General features: G+C 32.8%; 3 protein-coding genes across 4 annotated transcripts; 1 reads left to right on the forward strand and 2 right to left on the reverse strand.

Moving 5' to 3' along the window:
- Positions 486 to 2183, forward strand: LOC105156224 (lignin-forming anionic peroxidase). Its single transcript, XM_011072298.2, has 3 exons — positions 486 to 987; positions 1312 to 1477; positions 1585 to 2183. Exons 1-3 carry the CDS (start codon positions 568 to 570, stop codon positions 1971 to 1973), a joined length of 975 nt encoding a protein of 324 aa, XP_011070600.2. The 5' UTR covers positions 486 to 567; the 3' UTR covers positions 1974 to 2183.
- On the reverse strand, positions 3105 to 6917 carry LOC105156225 (putative receptor-like protein kinase At4g00960). Its single transcript, XM_011072299.2, has 7 exons — positions 6899 to 6917; positions 6736 to 6805; positions 6453 to 6589; positions 6059 to 6269; positions 5155 to 5389; positions 4864 to 5014; positions 3105 to 3885 (listed from the first exon to the last, which is right to left on the reverse strand). The coding sequence occupies exons 2-7, from the start codon at positions 6797 to 6799 to the stop codon at positions 3364 to 3366; spliced, it is 1320 nt and encodes a 439-aa protein (XP_011070601.1). The 5' UTR covers positions 6800 to 6805; positions 6899 to 6917; the 3' UTR covers positions 3105 to 3363.
- On the reverse strand, positions 15583 to 19677 carry LOC105156226 (myosin-binding protein 3). 2 transcript variants are annotated; one of them, XM_011072301.2, is made up of 4 exons: positions 18030 to 19677; positions 17740 to 17919; positions 16242 to 17649; positions 15583 to 16151 (listed from the first exon to the last, which is right to left on the reverse strand). In XM_011072301.2, exons 1-3 carry the CDS (start codon positions 19405 to 19407, stop codon positions 16262 to 16264), a joined length of 2946 nt encoding a protein of 981 aa, XP_011070603.1. In that variant the 5' UTR covers positions 19408 to 19677; the 3' UTR covers positions 15583 to 16151; positions 16242 to 16261. The 2 variants fall into 2 exon arrangements, with proteins under 2 accessions (XP_011070603.1, XP_011070602.1); XM_011072300.2 differs by having other exon boundaries at positions 17740 to 17928; positions 18030 to 19676.

Below are 19987 nucleotides of genomic sequence, written 5' to 3' on the forward strand. Positions count from 1 at the left end.
CATACGTATGTAGACAACTCGGATTCTCCCTCTCTCTTGCATAGAAATATTCTTGCATGGAGTTCAAAGTACAGCATTTCCATGCAACTTCCTCACTTAAGAAATTATTCGCCACTACGAAGCACATTTATATATATGTATTGTTTAAATGCTTTTGACTCTTGAATTTGTAGTTAATTAGTTATTTAAGACAGACCTCTTTACTTTATACTTTGCATTATTACTTCTTTGTCAGAAAGATATCTAGAAAAAAAAAAAAAAATGCCCAAATGACAAATCCATTGGTTGACAAATCCCATTTTGAATATGCAAAAATTCTCTGGCCGTACATTACGACCAAATCCACATTCATGATCAAATCAAAATTATTTTTCCCTAATTAATCACCAAATTTTTATTGGCACAACACCGCGTTGTAGAAGTCAATAGTTGCATGGATTTTGCCCTATAAATTCATGGGCAGAAACCAACTTCAGCTCCAAGCAATTTCCCATTATTAGTTATTAATCTTTAGATAAAATAAACATTAAATTTCTTGATTTTTTTCTTCTTAAACCCTAAATTTCAATGAGTCCCACAAAATTCTTTACCTCTCTTTTCACTCTAACAACAATATCACTCGTACTCATGCTCTCTAGCAAACCATGCTTAGCTCAACTATCTCCATCGTTTTACAATAGTACATGTCCTAATGCACTAAGTACAATCCGCACTTCCATCCGACAGGCAGTGTCACGTGAGAGGCGAATGGCGGCCTCCCTCATTCGCCTCCACTTCCACGACTGCTTTGTTCAGGGTTGTGATGCATCAATCTTACTCGACGACACATCTACTATTCAAAGTGAGAAGTCTGCGGGCCCGAATGCGAATTCCGCCAGAGGCTTCGAAGTGATTGAGGCCGCGAAGCGTGAGGTCGAGCGTATATGCCCCGGAGTCGTTTCTTGCGCTGATATACTCACATTAGCAGCACGTGACGCCTCGGTTGCTGTAAGTATAAGTACTTTTAGCAGCTAAAGAAAAGATTGTTAATTTGATTTGTAAATAATTTTGTAACATTACTTGTACAGATAAACTATGAATAATTATTTATATCAAAAGTTTAAATATTTAGAATATTGAAATGAATAACTTTACGTTTTCACGTTACAGTTTAACTTAATTATATTTTTAAATTTTAAAAAAAAAAGGTACGTGTCAATCATACGTGAGTCTGATACCAACATTTGAAAGATCCGCACCAACGAATATCTCTTTTGATAGCGGATTAGAATCTACAGATACTGTGTAATAATACAGGACAATACATGACAGGTTGGTGGTCCATCATGGACAGTCAGGCTTGGGAGAAGAGACTCTACCACTGCCAATCGTGCTCAAGCAAACAGCGATCTTCCCGGTCCTTTCTCCACTCTCGATGGCCTTATTTCTTCCTTCACCAATAAGGGACTGATCGCACGCGAAATGGTCGCGCTATCAGGTAAAACTTTAAGACACGCCACAACCATGCTCTCTCTATTAAAAACTTTTAGATAAGATGGTCGTTCAAAATATACGTCCTACTTACAATAATGTTCATGGATATAGGAGCCCACACGCTAGGTCAAGCCCAGTGCTTCCTGTTCCGTGCTAGGATATACAGCAACGGGACCGACATAGATCCTGGCTTTGCTAGCACGCGAAGGCGGCAGTGTCCGCAAACCGGAGGCGACAGCAACTTGGCACCCCTTGATTTGGTGACACCCAATTCCTTTGACAACAACTACTTCAAGAATTTGCAACAGAGGAAAGGTCTTCTCCAGTCGGACCAAGTGCTGTTCAGTGGAGGATCGACGGACAGTATTGTGTCTGAGTACATTCGAAGCCCACAAACTTTTGCGAGGGATTTTGCAAATGCAATGATCAAAATGGGGGAGATTCAGCCCCTTACTGGGCAGAGTGGGATCATAAGGAGAGTCTGTAACGCCATCAACTAGACACATATCCATGAGGCAATTCCGGTTTCATTGATGCAGTAATAATTCAGTTTAATTTATGTGCAAATTATGGTTGTGATGTTGTTTCAGTAATTGTACGTAAATCCACTTTAACTCATGCGATAATTCTGTGTATTGTTGTTTGATCATCGCCATTCGGTGATGCTGTGAAATAATGCATAAGCATCAGTTGGTACTGTTGTGTTATAATATTACTTGTCAATTAATCAACTATTAAGCTGGAAATATTATGTAGTACATGTGGCACACTTAAACATGCATGTACAATTAATTTAATTTTTTTAAATATTATTTAAAAAATATATTAATTAAATAAATAAAAAAAATATATAAAAATTATTGAGAAATTATTGAAGAAAAACTTAATGGTAATAAGAATATAAGTCCCTAAATTGTCATATATAGTTGATACTTGAATTGTCATACTCAATTAATTTAAAAGTTAACAAAAATTATTATTTTTAATAAAATTATGAGAAGTTATTGAGAAAAAAATGGATAAGAAATAGAATATTGAAGTTGGAAGAGAGAAAAGGAAAAAGTTGGTGGGATGATATGAAAAATAAAAAAAAAAAATAGAACCTGACAGTTGAGAAGAGAAAGAAAAACAAAAAATGATGAAATAATTTGAAGAAAAACAGAAGATTAAAAATTTAAAAACATCAAAACAGATGCTCTTCATCAATCATTTGGTTATCGACATGATGAGAAGAGGTTTTGAGTTGAAGCACAAGTCTCCCCACCCCCAAGTCCGTTGTAATAAAAAAAGAATTCTAAAAAAGTATAAATATATAAAACGGGAATTTTAGTGAAAATATATGAATTTATTGTCACTAATTTTTTTATAGTAACATGAATTATATCTACAATTTTCTTCCACTAATTATAAATAGTACTGTGGCATTAATATTATAAAAATCATTTTCACCCATCACCACAAAAATTCTCGTTACTTAATACATATAGGCAACCTCTATTTTAATATTTAACCATCAATACATTAATATTTAACCATGGGCTCAGTGTTTTCTGTCAATTCAATAAAACAGTCAACGCCACATAATTGATATGATGAAATATGTTGTCCAGTTGGTGGATCAGTGAAATATATGCCCACAGCCTCTGAGTACTATCTCCTCAAGAAGAGTTTTCATCATCATTCCAGGCAAAAAGAGTACATTTCTCTAGTTTAAATCTATCTTTTTATGTCTATGTACATGAGAAGAATGAGCGTGGAAACCATATTCTACGCTAGCTGTTGCTCAATATATATTATCCTCTCAAGCCGAAATCTATCAACAAATGAAAGAAACTCTCTCCTGTACAAAAGAATATTTTCCTATAACCAGTGGCCTAATCTTTCAGCCGACTATTTTCCATCACCTGGGGCTTGTCGTGATGTACTTGCACTTGATGTGGCAGTATGTGTGTTCGTGGACTTAGAGGATCGAGTACTGGACAAGTCAGTAGTTGAAGATAATGCAGTTGCCCTACGATGTCTACTATATCGTCTAGGTCTAGTTGGTTCTTCATGATTGCTTGTGGCTTGTCCTGATGTACTTGCAGTTAATGTGGCAGTACGTGTATTTGTGAACTCAGAGGATCGGGAACTGGACAAATCAGAACTTGTAGTGACTGATGATGTGGTTCCACCATGATGTCTCCCGTATCTGGACCCATAGTATCCAGGTCTATTTGGTTCTTCAAGATTGCTTGGCTTTCTTGATAGTATTACCACCACACGATCCATATCAGGACGTAATTGTGGCTCGGACTGGACACAGAGCAAGCCTATCTGTACGAAGGTTGCTACCTGATCACGATCTGCTGATGCCACCAATGTAGGATCCATAACTTCCAAGCTCCTTCCTTTCTTGTAAAGCTTGTATGCCTGCAGAGATGGAAATTATTTGGATGATACAGGAGGAGCAGATTGTTGGAGTTTTAAGTAGATGAACAACTGCCGTTACACTAAAAAAGAGCAGGAATCTGAAACTAGCTCTATTAATCACATAAATTACACATGAAATTGATATAGAATTGGGTGATTCACGTGCAGAAACAACCTTGGATTTTTCTTTTATTTATTTGACTCAGAAAGCTGGATGTAATTATGTTTCAATAGCACAGCACCCCTTCCTCCTTTCTCGCTTTCAAAAGATAGTTTCCATGACGATTTCATCCACTGATGCACATCCCAGTTCAAACATATGCAATTTTCTACAAGATTGGCCAAGTCTTATCGGATGTTTGCAGGCTGGCCAGCATATTAATTATGACAGTACCAAAAGCTAAAGAGGACCAAAAATCTCAAGTCTCCCCATTCCTTCTTTCCAAGAAAAGGATGGGTAGACGATCGACAAGTCAAAGGCATTTTATCATCAGCTTCCCGTCTTGGGAAAATGCTTAACTAGGAACTCCCAATGAAATTCAATTACTATAATGGTTATATACAGTCAGGAGACAGACCTGACCTCCAAGAACAGTTCCATTGACCTGTATGGCTGAATGGTTATATACAATTCTGTTCACAATAGTAACATAGCATTTCCTACTCTTTTTTTAGATATTGTGGTAGAAGATATAAAGACGTCTAATGTATCTTTCTTTTTCTGTCCCATTACGCTCATGGTTTTCCAAATTGTTAGTGAACATCAAAGCACAAAAAACAGGCCCTTAATTGTTATTAGAATAATATGGTTAACAAGATGATACTATGAATTTTACTAGTTCAGGTCCTTCAGATTTCTAAATAATAATAAACCTGGGGCCAAAACTTTAGCACTGAACAGTTTTGCATTACTAGTAGAGCAGGTTAGAGGTCCAATCCTGAATCTATCAATATTTACCCCAAAACTCAAGTTCTTACCCATTCAAGCAGGTTATCTGAATCAGGATCTCGGTTGAAAGTCGAGTTTTTCTGTCCACTTATCAACTCCAGAACCACAACCCCAAAGCTGAAAACGTCTGCCTTTTTAGAAAGATTTCCGTGCATGAAATACTCCGGAGCCAAGTAACCACTGCAATCAAATTCATGAATCCTACTTAGTTATAGCCACTAAGCAGGATTTAGTAGGACACTGGTATCTAACTCAAACTTCAGCGGCCATGAAAAGAAAAGGTAACCTTTGGAAATATTCAAAAGCATGGAAAAACATACGTGGTACCAGATATACGGGTTTTAACGTATGTTTGATCTTCAGGAAAGAGACGAGCCAAGCCAAAATCAGCAATCTTGGGAACCCATTTATCATCAAGTAGGATATTGCTGGCCTTGATGTCCCGGTGTATAATGCAACGGGGAGCCTCTTCATGAAGATAACGCAAGCCCCTTGCGGTGCCTACTATAATGTCATGCCTCTGCTTCCAATCAAGCAATTCCCGTTTATCAGACCCTAAATAAGTAGCGCATTGTATAGTGTCATTATCACTTGTAATGTCAAGACTTCCATGCTATTACTACATGCAACTAAAGAAGCTTACTTAAAACTTTTAAATGCCAGAAATCATTAATTACTAAATGAAAATAATTTGTGACACAGCAATTTGCAAGAAACAAATCAGAAAATGGGCTTCTGACATCAACCTCCAGAAGAGAAGCCAAGAACTTGAGACAATCATTAACATCTGCATGATGATGCAAAACGAACCGAGATTAGCTCTAATGGAGCTTTGAGCATCATTTTCATCATGTTAAAGTTGATTTTATAATGCACATTGGGCAGGAAACTATTTAACCCTAACGATAGTCATCAGAAACAAAATTGTGTGATTAAGATGTAACGGGAATAATTGCTGCCAACTTTGAATCATTGCAGAAGTTTCAAATGTAAGTCCCCACATCCATGATGCTAAACTTAAACCAATACATTGTGAAAATACCCATTACTCTTTTCATTAATTTCTCGGCTCAATAATACTTAAGACGAAGAAACAGACGACACCAAATTTCGCTTTCCCTGACCGACGACAGAATCCTTGTTTACAACAAGAATATATGCAATCACGGTAATTGAGAGCGATATAAAATGTGAAGGGGCAAAAATTTCATAAAGAGAACTTACTGAAAAGAATCTTATCAAGGCTCTCATTAACCACATATTCATAAACAAGCAGTTTTTCTGCATCATGGACACAGTACCCCAACAAATTCACCACGTTTCTGTGCTGCACACTTGCCAACAACTTCGCCTCGTTCTTAAACTCGTCTTTCCCCTGAGCTGATCTCTGCGACAACTTCTTCACAGCTATTTCTCGCCCATCAACCAAGTTTCCCTAATGAGAAAATGACAGCAACCCACAAGTCAAAATCAAATCTTTATTCAAAATTCTATATTTCCTTAACCAAATTTCAAATTTTGATCCAGCCCAATACATTTCTGGTAAAAATCAGAAAAACCCACAAATTAAAAACAAGCCTTCATGTAATCGAGACTCAAATCTTGATTACTACTTTACCTTGAAAACTGGACCAAAACCCCCTTGACCAAGCATCAGAGAGGGGTGGAAATTCTTGGTTGCTGCAACAAGAACCTCAAAGGGAAAATTTCTCTGCTCTTGTGCTGCAATATTCTCCAAGTCCGCTTCGCTTTCGTCTTTTATTTCAGTTAATTAAAGAACACACATACCAACAAAACATCAGATATTATAAATTTATAAGAATTTAATAACAAAATGTAACTACAGAGTTTTTTATCATTTAAAAAAAAAAGAAGAAGAAGAAGAAGAAGAAGAAACTGACCTCTTCTTGAGTTGGATGCAAAGGGCTTGATGAGGTTTTTGAAGAAGCTTTTGGATTTACTCATCTCATGCTACCAATTCATGAGAAGAAATATGGATTGACATTCAGTGATATTTCATTATAATCTCCTGAATTGCGTGTGAAATTGATTTACAATGCGTACCAAACAGCTGACAACTTCCCAAAGTACAAGCGTGTTGACCTGAGATGGACCTGGGATTGGAGAATTTACTACAAAGAAGTTGAGGGGAAATATATTTTGGCAATCGTCTCATGTTAGTTTTTTGTTTTAGGGAAGCGTCTCTGATTTTTTTTTTTTGTTATTTTTTGAGTGAATAGACTAAAACTAGGTTATATATAATCAATCAATAACTAATAATGTAGTAGATAAATAATTATTATTAAAACAAATTAATACACTTATACAATAATAGAACGAATTCATGACCTTTTGATCATATTACTTGAATTTCGCTAATTAAATTAGGCCTTATCGACGAGATTTCTCAAGTCATTTATTTATTTTTACTTTGCGTCCCAAATTCATTGTGCTCAAGGATTTTGAACTTACTAATTGCACGCAATCCTCCTAAGTATATAAAAAGATCATAGTGTGAGATGAAAAGAAAACAAAAATTATGAAAAGACAGTAGTTTGAGATGAGAAAAAAGAAAGAAGTCTGGGACAAAATAAATATGGAGTAAGGTGTATGATGCGGTTTGCAATTTGATTGGTTTCTTATTGTGCGAAATATTATCCGCTTTGGTCTCATATGAACCTCACTATTTTGCTCTAAAAGGAGCCTCGCAGGGGGAAGAGGCATTGAGGTTTATAAGTTATTCAAATTCCTCGTCTGTAATCAATGTGAGATGCTTTGTCTACATCAGTGTAAAAAAAAAATAAATTATAATTGTGGGTTATTAAAAGTATGAAAGTTTATGAAGACGAAGGATGTGGAGAAGGTGAGAGAGAAATGTGGAGTAATGGGTTGAGAAGAAAAAAATATTATAATTATGAGATTATTAAAAATATTAAAGTTACTATTTTGACTAATTCTGTTTTAAGGGACGAAATGAATTAAAGAATAAATTTGAGTATTTAAAAATTGATACGATAAAAGAGTTTTCTTTTGTAATAACTAGTTATTGTTACTCGTGATCGCGCGTAACAATAAATTATAATAAAATGCGGAGAAGTAAGATAAGAGAGAAATATGGAATAGTGAATAGTTAACAAGAAAAAAAATATAATTATGAGAGTATAAAAAATATTAAAATTAGTAAATTATCCCAAAAAAATTAAAGGGAATAAATAAAAAAAAGAAGAAGATAATTTTGGATATTTAAAAGTTGGTATGACAAAAAATTTTCTTTTATCATAGTATAGATACAGATATAGATAAGTTCCAACATTTTGTGTCTTATTGAAGTGATATTAAACAAAAATACATTCATGAGACACTAGTCAAAATAGATAATATCTCATATAATAATATCTTGATTTTATCGCATGTCGCATTGTATAGTTTTTCATTTAAATTATACATAATGAATGAATTATTTTTATTTTAAATATATATATAATGTGCAACATATAATACAATTTATCTGCCATGTGCATGTAAAAAATGATTAATAAATTTATAAACATATGTGAGATCAAATTATGCGCGTAATTAATGCATCAACACTACGAAACGGATCAATTTCTTTTTGCTGATTTAGTGTTTCATCTAATATTTTACTTTAAATATATTTCAAGTGTGTTTGATCCGCACAAAATACAATATTTAAATAAATATTCTATAATTTGTCTTGCACATATAATTTAAATTATGAAATAAAACAATAGATTTGAATCAATTATTCGAATTATCCTCTAGGGCCCAATTGCAAATGATTATGAGATAATATTTTGAAATAATTGATTTTAGATAAGTGATTATCACGTTTGCTTCACATTTATAATTGATTGTAAAACAACAAATTATAGTTATAATTCAAAACTAACATCATTCTTATATCAAAAATTCTACCAAGTAATAAATTAGTGGGTATAGTTAGTTCGATAAGTTAAAATTAATGCAGGTAGAACTAAAAACTATAAAGGGTAAATTACAACCATAATATTTGGATTCGTTTTCTGAGTGTTTTGCTGTGTCTTGCGGAAATAGAGAGAGAAAAACAAAGATAAATAAGTGTGTGTTAGAGATAGTATGTATGTTTGGATTTGTTTTTGGAGATAATTTAAAATAAGTATGATATATTTAATGTTGTGTTTTGGGAGAAAAAAATTACTATTCATTATCAAATCATGTCTTTGGAGATAATTTAAAATAAGTATTATATGTTTAATGTTGTATTTTGGGAGACAAAAATTACTATTCATTGTCAAATCATGCTTTTTTTATATATATTATGTATATATGTGTGTATATATATGTATGTTTTTATGCTAAAACAGTTAAAAACACCTAAATAATGTGTTTTTGAATGATGACAAACATTGGGTATGTTTTGACTTGTCTCGAAAATAAGTTGAAAATGAAAACAAACATAGTGAACGAGTTTTCCTGAGGTTTAGCATAGTTACGAATATCTCCTTATTGTTTGAAAAATTATCAATATTCCTTTAATTTTAGCAGTTATCTAATAATTAGCCGATTCCGTTAGTTTCCATTAGGTTCCGGTTCATTTTTCTTAAAAAATATTTTTTATAATATATATTTAAACTTAATGAATCTAAACTCTTAATTTTCTTTATAAATTTAAGATTTAGCGATTAATATTAATTGATTAGATCTGACATCTCTAATTTAATCAATAAGGATCTGGCGGTCATTAAATAAAAAAATAATATGCAATATGTAAGAACATAACGGTCATTTTATAAAAAAATTAACGACGTTAATTATATTTTATGGAAATGGACGATTGAGTTAAATTTATAAAATATAGGGTGTGTTTTGCCTATATTTAAATCAGAGGGCATTTTTTGCTAATTTTGTAAAACATAAAATTTTTTATTCAATTTGGCAAAAGAAATATTACTCGGATGATTAGAGGAAATTTTAATGTGATTTGAGGTACAGTAGCCCGCGCATTCATCAAGATCAAGTTTGACCAATTTGATTGATGAACGGTGATCCCACGAGTTTTGACCCAGGGAACCAACTGTTCGCATCTGTTTTAATACGTCAAAATAATGACGTCAATATTCAGACCATTCAAATAATATCCTTAACGGTCAGATTCATGTACTATTAAATATAAATCACATTTGACACGTCTCAGAATTGTATAATCTTCCCGCTTAAGGTTTCTTATCGTGTTTTTTTTTTTAATAAATTATAAAGGGTTGTTTTAATATTTGTCATAATTATAAATAATATATTATTGAAAAAAATTACAAATACTCTTACGAAATTAACAATTGCTTAAAAAATATTTCATATTGTGGACTGTCATAAAGGATGTTTGTTGGATGATCATTAATTTTATAAGAGTATTTGTAATTTCAAATAATAAAGGGATTCTATAATTATGACAAATATAATTAATTATGCTAAAGAATTCAACTAAGGAACTAAGACGTGAATTCTATTACTTTCTAATTTATTGAGTATACCAATCATTAGAATGTTATTCAATGCAATTCAAGTCCTTCTTGATTTTATTCCTCAATCCATTCTACTCCCATTTAATCTTGTTCCTACAATCAGTCATATATATATATATATATATATATATTATTTATTTATTTATAACTACAAACATATATATTAGAACATTATAACGAGGGGCAACTAAGATAAAAAAATTATGTAATTAGTTTTTGCTAACATCAAAAATTTTCATTCAAACCCTAATGAAAAGGGACGGTAAATTTTAAAGGGAATATAAATATAATTTTAAAAAGTTTTGACAAAAAATATAATTTCGTATTTTCATAAATAATCTAAATATATATATATATATATAAAATAAATCCAAGAACTCCAATTCTCAAACTTTTGGAGCCACAAACGTGTTATCAAGTCATATTCAGTAATAGTTTGTAAATGAATCTCCCGTACAGTAAGTAGGCGTTGAATTTTCCTTCCTGGTGGAAAAGAAGGGGTGAGAGTAGCAACAATATTATAGCAACTCTGCACAATATTCTGTTCAGTTTTGCTGTTCAATTCTGAATATATGAGATATTTTAATAACTAGTGGAAGCACAAATTAATTGTATTATTATTAAAGATTGATTATGGCTCATAAAAGGTGACAGCAGTCTTGTTTGCTGAAAAACACACATCTCTCAAAAATTATTTGTAATTAATGGACAGGAGAGATTAAAAACTATAACATGGACTCAACCACCATCCGTAATAATATTATGGATAAATTACAACCACTAACATATTCCTGAAAAGTCGAAAACTAAGTGATTCACTGAAATTTGGTATAATTATAAATATCTCGTTGTTTGAAAAATTACTAATATCCCTCTAATTTTAACAGTTAGCCAGATGGGTTAGGTTTTCATTCATTTTTACGGTGAATTGACCAAAATACTCATGTAGATTAAAAATTATAATTTTATATATTTTTTTATGGATTGAGTGGATTATTTTTTTTTTAATAATTTTTATAAAAATTTCATCCATCCCATTTGAAGTTTTTATAAGTTTTTAATTTCTTTTTTTAAAAAACTACAGTAAGGGCAAAGTTGATAATTTTATACTTTCATCCAAGAATTACATAATTCCATCAAACATTAGGGAGTATTTATAATTTTTCAAACAATGAAGAATTACTCGTAATTATGTGAAGCATGAAGAGAGATCATTGTAAATTATCCTAATATTATGGAGTGATGGATTGGATACTAGACGATGAGGATAAGAATAAGGGATGTTGCTTTCTGTCACAAAAGTATTGATTATGGTAGTATAATTTTTAGAAATATTTAACACATAAAATATGATATTTTTTTTAAAAAGGTTTTAAAATTATATTTTTACACCCTTTTCAAATATTTACTGTTTACATATGATTCTCCTTCGTTAGGATTTTAATAAAAAACACTGACGTTAAAAAAAAAATTATATATATATTTTAATTTTACCCCTCATTTAACATTGTATGTAGTAAGTTTGTACTTATTATATATAATGATATTAACCTCAATCCATATATATATATATATATATATATTTGTATATTACATATATTTCTATATAAGTACAAAAATATACATAGAAATATTAAATGATGGGCAAAATTAAAAATTTATATAATTTTTTGTTAGCATTAACATTTTTGCTCATACTCTACCCGTCATGTGTACAGGAAGAATTTTCGAAGGGTATGTAAATTTAATTTTAAAACTTTTTTGGGAGAAAAATATAATTTCATATTTTCGAAAAAAATCTAAGTATAATTAGACCCTAATTTTTAATCAGATGTTTACTTTTATCCATACAACATCTAGAGGGTGTTTGGCTAAGCTTTCTTAAAATATTTTATAAATTCCTACATCTTCTTATCAACTGCTACTACTCCGAGCAAGTGCATTACAGTACCATGCTACTACTCCGAGCAAGTGCATTACAGTACCATGTGTCAGATCCAAAATTTATAATAGGGTAGTTCTCCTTATTAAAAAGTCGAAATGGATGTAGAACCCAATTAATTTTGGAATCAATTTTTTTATAAAATAATTTAAATATAATGCATAATTGAAATCATTTGAAGGAGATTTTACTCAAATGCAGTGTTCAATCCAATTAATCCTATCTCCTTTTTAGATGGATGATATATTCAACTCCAAATAGTGGCTGACCAAAACACTAAGTAAACGGGTCTGATTAGATGGCAATGTGGGAGATATCTACCAAAGTAAATCAGACGTACGTAAAGGACTATATTCCTGTTTTACAAGATCGGAATCAACCTTCAATCTCAATCCCAATAATCCAAACAATTGTTTGATGACCCAAATGATGATGGATTTCCACACTTCAAATTTGTATATTTTATACCATATTTCAGATATTGCGTACATCTATTGCATTATTATTTTATTTTATTTTTTCAAAAAAGGACTGAGGACTTGATATTTTATTGGTTATGGAGTCGTTTTCATCCTTAAATTAAGAGTTGCAGTCCCGTCTTTTCATTCATTTTTCTTGCTCATTACTTTATTTTTAGCTTACACTTGCGGTTGAGGGTGGGGGCAGACTAATATCACGGATTTGCAGTTTGCAAAAATACACTTAGGACTATATATTTATGATTTTTATTTTCATTTAATAAATAAATCTTTCGTTAGTAAAGTTCTTTATATTTATTTTTAATTAATTTATTATATATTTATTGCAAATTAAATAATTTTTTTTCCTTATCAAACTACCTTTATTAGGGTCGAGATTTATCTCGTCACATGTATTAGCATGTGAAGACCTGTAAGAGTAGTTAGTCAAAAAATATTGCTTTGACGTATACTAACTCCGTGATAAGTCGATCGAGGATAAATATAAATTTTCATCCAACTTTATTAGTTATGTCAGTTAATACCATAAAGTGTACAAATGGATAGATCTATTTGTTGATCAGAACAAACATCAGAGATATTAAATATAATTTTTAAAATTATAAAAAATCTACATATAATTACATTAAAATTAAAAAAAACATTATATTATCTCAAAAACTAGAGTGTATTATAAGAATGGATAGAGCAATGAGTGTATTGGGTGGGTTATTATTTCATGTAATCGGCGCCGTCCGAATCCGACAGTTCTTTCTGCATCAGAAAACGTTAAACAGTGTTTGATAAACAAATGTTTGCGAAAGATTTCGAGAATATTCGATAATGATGAGGGAACACATGTTCTACCAACTCAACTACATGCACTAAAATGGGTCTACTTTTGTTGCCTCGCTGGGCTTTGTTCATATCATACGTTAATTTCAGCTAATGCTGATGGTGTTATGGGTTGTAATCTTGGCCCGAAAACAAATCTATAAATCATCACTTTTTTGTTTTTTATTTTTATTTATTCGTTAAAGATTAGGATGAATTAAATTTATCTAATTGACTCATATACGACAATCTAATCACTACAAAACATTTAATTTAAGGTAAATTGCAATAACTTTTTATGAGTTTTGACATAATTACCAATATATCATCGTTGTTTAGAAAATTACAAATATTCTTCCTTATTTTGACGTCCGTCTAACAATAAGCCCATTTCATTAGCCTCCGTTATGTTTTCATCTAGTTTTTGTAATGAACTGATCAAAATGCTCTTTTAGATTATAAATTATACTTATATATATATATTTAAAGAAAATTAAAATATTTTTGTGGACTAATATACCATATGATTTTTTACTTTACTCACTCTAAAGATTTCTTTAATATTTTTTCAAATTTTTTTTAAGAGAAGAAAATTCATCAAAACTAAAATAGTAATTTTCACCTTACTATTTAGGGGCTATATAATTATTCTATATTTGGGGGTTGATAATATTCTGAACAATGAATCATATTTATAATTATGTGAAATTAAAAAAAAATAGCAGTAATTTACCTTTTATTTTAATTAAAAATTTGTTGCGCGACATCGTTCAATCTGATTATCGTAATCACATCAACACATTAGGAGTAAGTCCAATTTTCACTTGATCAATCATTTACCGAAAAAAAGTATTTTGCTTTATTTAGTTAAAATGGGAAAATATATTTCTGATGAACTGTTGTATGCCTTTTTTTGTTTTACCATTTTTTTTTCATAACATCAATTATATAATGAGATTGGAGTGTTTTTATTTTTAAGGTAAATTATATTACTATCTCTTAAAACTTTAGTTCAAATATACGCACATTTTGCTTTTTGCTAAATTACGATTACACTCTCTGATATGGGGTTTTTTTGCCATTAAATATAAAATATATTTGTAATTACGACTATAACTTTAATGAATGTATCTGTAATTTTGTAAATTGGTTATTCATATATTTTGACCTAATTTAATAATCATCCAGGGATGAGTATATTTTACACCCCTCAATTACAATCAAATTACAAAAAATTACCCATATTATTTGATTAATCATAATAATACCCCTATGAATGAAATTTCCATTACACCAACACTTTCTAAAAATGTGTGACAAAATTCATCAACATGGATGTCAATATAATTGTTCAAAGAGCAAGGACAGTTCTCATAAAATGATCATAATTTAGGGATTAATTGCTCTAATAATTTTCTTACTGCACACATGCACGCATACATTTAATTACACTTAAACCCTTCTTAAAAATGTGAAATTATGCTTTCTCAAAAAAAAAAAAAATTAAAATTATACTTGCACCTTTCAGAAAGTTCTATATTTACAACTATACGTCTCTTGTAAAAATTTAACGAAAATACAATTTTGCATTTTTAGAGGGGTTTAAATATAATCGATCATACATACATATGTATATATATACATATGTATGTATATGTCAAGACTTGAAAATGATTGTCCCACTGTCATTAATATAGTGAGTAGGAATGATTAATATGCATGTACTGGCTTAGTTATAGCTATGCAATCATGCCTTCTTAGCTGTAAACTAAGTCATTATGTCAGTGTACGTTCTAATCCAGCACTTAATTTACAGGTCTTTTTTTGAGGTAATACTCCTACCAAAAGGTTTGTTTATGCTTAAAGCACAATTCATTGAGAAAGCAATCTCTTACCTCCTTTTCCAATTGATTGTAATGTCAAACATAAACATTAAGTCACTGTATGAACTTGACAACATATAAAAGCACAAAAGCAGCTGATTCAAGAAAACAGTATACAAACACTCTCAACTTTTTTTTTAAATATATATACTTACAGATGGATGGATACATGTAGTGTACAACTAGACCACCTTAGCCTTTCCAAATAAATAAACAAACTCTCATATGTTTCTGAAGATGCTGATGCAAAGATGAGGACACGGAAAAAGGGAGTTATTTACCCCTCTTTTTCTTTACCCTTGAAAATTAAAAATAAAAAGAACAAGAAAAAGAAAAAGAATTGCTAGTCCTAAATGCTACTTCTGCTTACTACACTACACACACATACATTCATCATCCCCCATTTTCCTCAAAAGGGGGTAGATGGACACATATATACCCACAAAAATTTGGGTCTACTATGACCAAATGACCAGGAAATAAAGGCAAAAAGAGTTAAGCAGAACTCAACTTCTTGTCTTCCAAGATTACCACAAAATAAGACCATTTTAGGAGGGTGCCACCCCACTCTCCATATTAAGGGACTTCCAACAGATTTTCACTGCTACTTTGTTCGTTCGATCCATATCAGTCGTCTTGTATTTGCAGTGTGTAGCAGTGAATGACCTTTGAAAATGAAATCTGTAGTTAAGAATGATAAAAGGTATGTGAGACAACGTAATCTAGGTGGTGTAATGATTTTGGAGATAGGTGTAAGTTTGAAATAGTTACCAATAATCTTTTCTTGCTAGTCATATTATGGGACTGTCACTCAAGTTTCTCACTCGGAGCTCAACGTTGCGAAGATCACGGAGATGTTGTAGGATCTCTTGAAGAAGATCCATTCCCTTGTCGCCTTTCTTTAGGGAGCTGATGCAATGCTTAAGGAACTCTCGATCGGCCTCAAGAGCTTGTAACCTTTCGTAAAGATGATCGACTTCCTCTTCAATGGCGAGCTTCTTGTTTTCTGTTTCAAACTTTGACTCATAAGAGTCGTGCACTCCATTGGAACCGAATCCGTTTTCATTTCCATTTGGCATTGCATCTCCATTTTCATCACAAATCGCGTCGAAGAGAGGAAGAAGAGATTTTCCCTTCTGGCCAGCGGTTCTCCTCTGTTTGTGATTCTTCCCATTCGTCATTTCTTTAAGAAAACCATTTGCATGCCCATTTGCTTCACCATGGAAATGAACATTTTCATCTAAATGGTTTCCGTTTTCTTCGTGGAAAATGTCCGTTGCTTCAACATCCTCGAAATGTTGTTCCTTGTCATCATCCAGTGTCAAAAGTTTTTCTTCTAGGACCTTAAGCTGCTCAAGAATGGACAGCCTCTCTTCCTCAAAGTCAGCTAAAGATTCTTCCAAGTTGACAACTGCTTCGACAGGAGTGTTCTGGTTTCCATACTCCTGATGGCTATAAAACCCCTCTTCTTCTTTTGCTTCTTGATTTAGATCGATCGACAATCCATCACTGTCCTCAGCATTGCTACAAGAAGCAGACGAAAATCCACTTCTACTACTTCCGTCTTTGCTTTTCCTCAACAGCCTCATCTTTTCTTTTGTTTCATAATCCAAAAGCTTCTTCCTGTATGAATCCAACTCTTTCTCCAGCTCTTGCTTTTCCTTCTCCCTCTTCACCATAAGTTCGTTCAGAAGCTGCAGAGCTTCTTGATCATATTCCGACTGTTCCTCCATCATTCTCTGATACTGTCGAGCTTCCATCTGCATTGCCGCCTTTTCTTCTTGGAGTCTGTTTATCATTGCCATCGTTTGACTTGCTGCTACAGCAGAAGCACTTCGTTCTTCTTCTAACTCGGCATAGAGTACCTGCAAGGCCTTTCGTTCGGCTCTTAGTGCAGATTTCAAGTGCTCAATAGTAACAACTCCATCACCGCCTTCCAACTCGCTCGTTATACTTCCGTCCAGAGACTCTTCTGTCGCGGAATCCCTTTTCTCAAGCAATAGCAATTTCTTGTGCAACTGATTGAGACTGTCAACAGATGTTGGTGTATCAGGAACCTTATCTTCTTCAATCTCATTTAGCTCCAAGTGAAATGATGCTTGATTGTTCATCGTATTTTCCTTATCCTGAACTGATAAGGATTGTAATTCCACCGTCTGTTCCTCAACTTGCACAGGACCTAATAGAACAAAATTTTAGAACTGGACTGCAGAAAAGCATCAAGAAACTAGAGTCTAAGCAGTATATAAGCTAAGAATTCAGAGATTACCATGATCATCTGCTTCGTAAAGATCGGCACAACTCGTCGAAGGATCTTCACGAATGTCTTCATATGAAGGAACAGAATCTTGAATTTGTATTTCATCTGTTATATCTAAATCAGGAATTTCTGTTCCAATTGAGACATCAGCTTCATTTTCATTGTTTGCCTGAGCTACTTCTTCACATGCTACATTGTCTAGGCAAAGGGCATTGTTTAGTTTTTCGTTTCACATATACCATTCCAAATATTAATGAGATAATTCTTCAAAGATGAAATGAAACAAAAAAGGTATATACCTGTATGAACATCAGAATGCTTTTCCCTTGATGCTCCGCCGAGTTCTTGAACATCGCCTGCCTCTTGAGAAGGCCACCGGGCCAGCGGAAAAGCTTGAAATTTTTCAAACTCCCCTGTCACCAAATGACAGTCTCTAGGATGAAAAACCAGAGAATTTTCATCCTCTTCTATTTCCATGGATTCAAGCATTGCATATTTAGGTTCCTCATTGATATCAACATCAAGAAATGTGTCCACTTTCTCTGTTCTTCTTCCACTCTCCACCACCAGTTCCTCTTTCTCCTCGACCCGAACTTCAAAATCAGGACTAAATGCTCGGTCCTTGTCCTTATCATCAGCTTCAACTTCAACATTCTCCTCGATCTTGTGCTCTTCCGTTACCGAATCGACCAATTCAACCGGAACCAACCTATTACCACTATAGTCCAGAAAGAATTCCAGATGCTGAGGGGGGATTTCAAGAGGAGCATCTTCTTCAACATAGACTTGTACAGACTTATCTTTCATGATCACAGTTGAGTTCTCCTCCTTCAAAGTTTCCTCTGCTTCCAAAACCACATCCACCTTCTCATCTTCTCCCCCTTCCAACTCTTTCAACTCATCTACAGTCACAGCATCACAAACATTCTCTCTTGTTTCCTCCTCTGTTGCTCCCAAATTTCCATCAAATTCAGAAAGCATCAGATATTCATTCTTCTCCTCCAAGACCTTTTCATCATCACAGGAACCAACAGCAAAATCTGACACCTTCTCATCAGAAACACACCCTTCTTGAGTATGATGATTATCATCACAATCTCCAGCCTCAGTAATAAAATTTTCTTTCTGGGCACATTCCAAATCATCCCAAGATGATGTTTTCAGCAACAGATAAGATGAATATTTATTATTTTCCAAACTTACCCCACAACAAGAACAGCTCACACTTACCTCACCATTCTCACCTACCTTCTCTTCATCATTCCGAATCTTTCGAAACCCTTTAACCCACGGAAACAAAGCAAAATCCTTGGACAATCCCTCAAACTCCGGCCTTGAGGACAAGCAATCCTCACACATGTCTTGAGATTCAACCAACTTGTGATGATCCGCACAGTACACCAATCTGGACACCTCCTTGGCGTGAACTTCACAAAGAAGATCTCTGTGCATGTTCTTGCCCCCTTTAGCAGGATCAAAGACATGATCAATCCTAGTACACCACAGACACGGAGGCTTAAGCCCAAAAAACTCAGCAAACTTGATGATCAGGTAGGAAAACAGGGAATTCAACAGGAGTAAGACTATCAAAACCCATTCAAGAACTGCGTAGATGAGAATAAGCGTAATCTTGTTGGTGTTCCTGTGCAACATGGTCGCAAATCTGTTTGCAGCCATGGTTTCCAGACACCTCAGTTACTGTGTATATGTATATACAGCGGATGAACAGAGACAGAAGTGATTAATGTAATTAACAAGATTTTCAGAAAATGAAAGGGGTGGAATCCAAGCTGTTTAGAGAGAGAGAGAGAGAGAGAGAATAAGAAGAAGAAGAAGAAGTAGATGGAAGAAGAGTGGTTTTATCTTATGTTGTTTGTTTACAAGAGAGAGAGAAATGGGCGGTTTGAATGAGAAGCAGACAGCCAAAGAAGACTTGGAAAACTTTAGAAAAGAAGCAAAAGAATTTTAATGAGAGTATTTAAACAAATGTTTATAAAGCAATTTGGAGCCTCCCTTCACACTTTTCACAAAGTTTCTTCACATCATTTTCCCCTTTTTTTGAATTAAAAAATAATATAGCTGGTAAATATATTCTTTTAAATTGCAAATTAGCCCCTCTTAAATTTAATTGAACCATTAATATTAACAAAATTACCATCCCATAAATTTAAATACTAAGTTCATAAGAATTATTAGAAATGAACATATTTAATATTAATATCTGCTTGCGAATTTCATCGTGGACATAATTTCTTAT

This window comes from Sesamum indicum, linkage group LG2, assembly GCF_000512975.1.
Source record: "Sesamum indicum cultivar Zhongzhi No. 13 linkage group LG2, S_indicum_v1.0, whole genome shotgun sequence".
NCBI lineage: Eukaryota > Viridiplantae > Streptophyta > Magnoliopsida > Lamiales > Pedaliaceae > Sesamum > Sesamum indicum.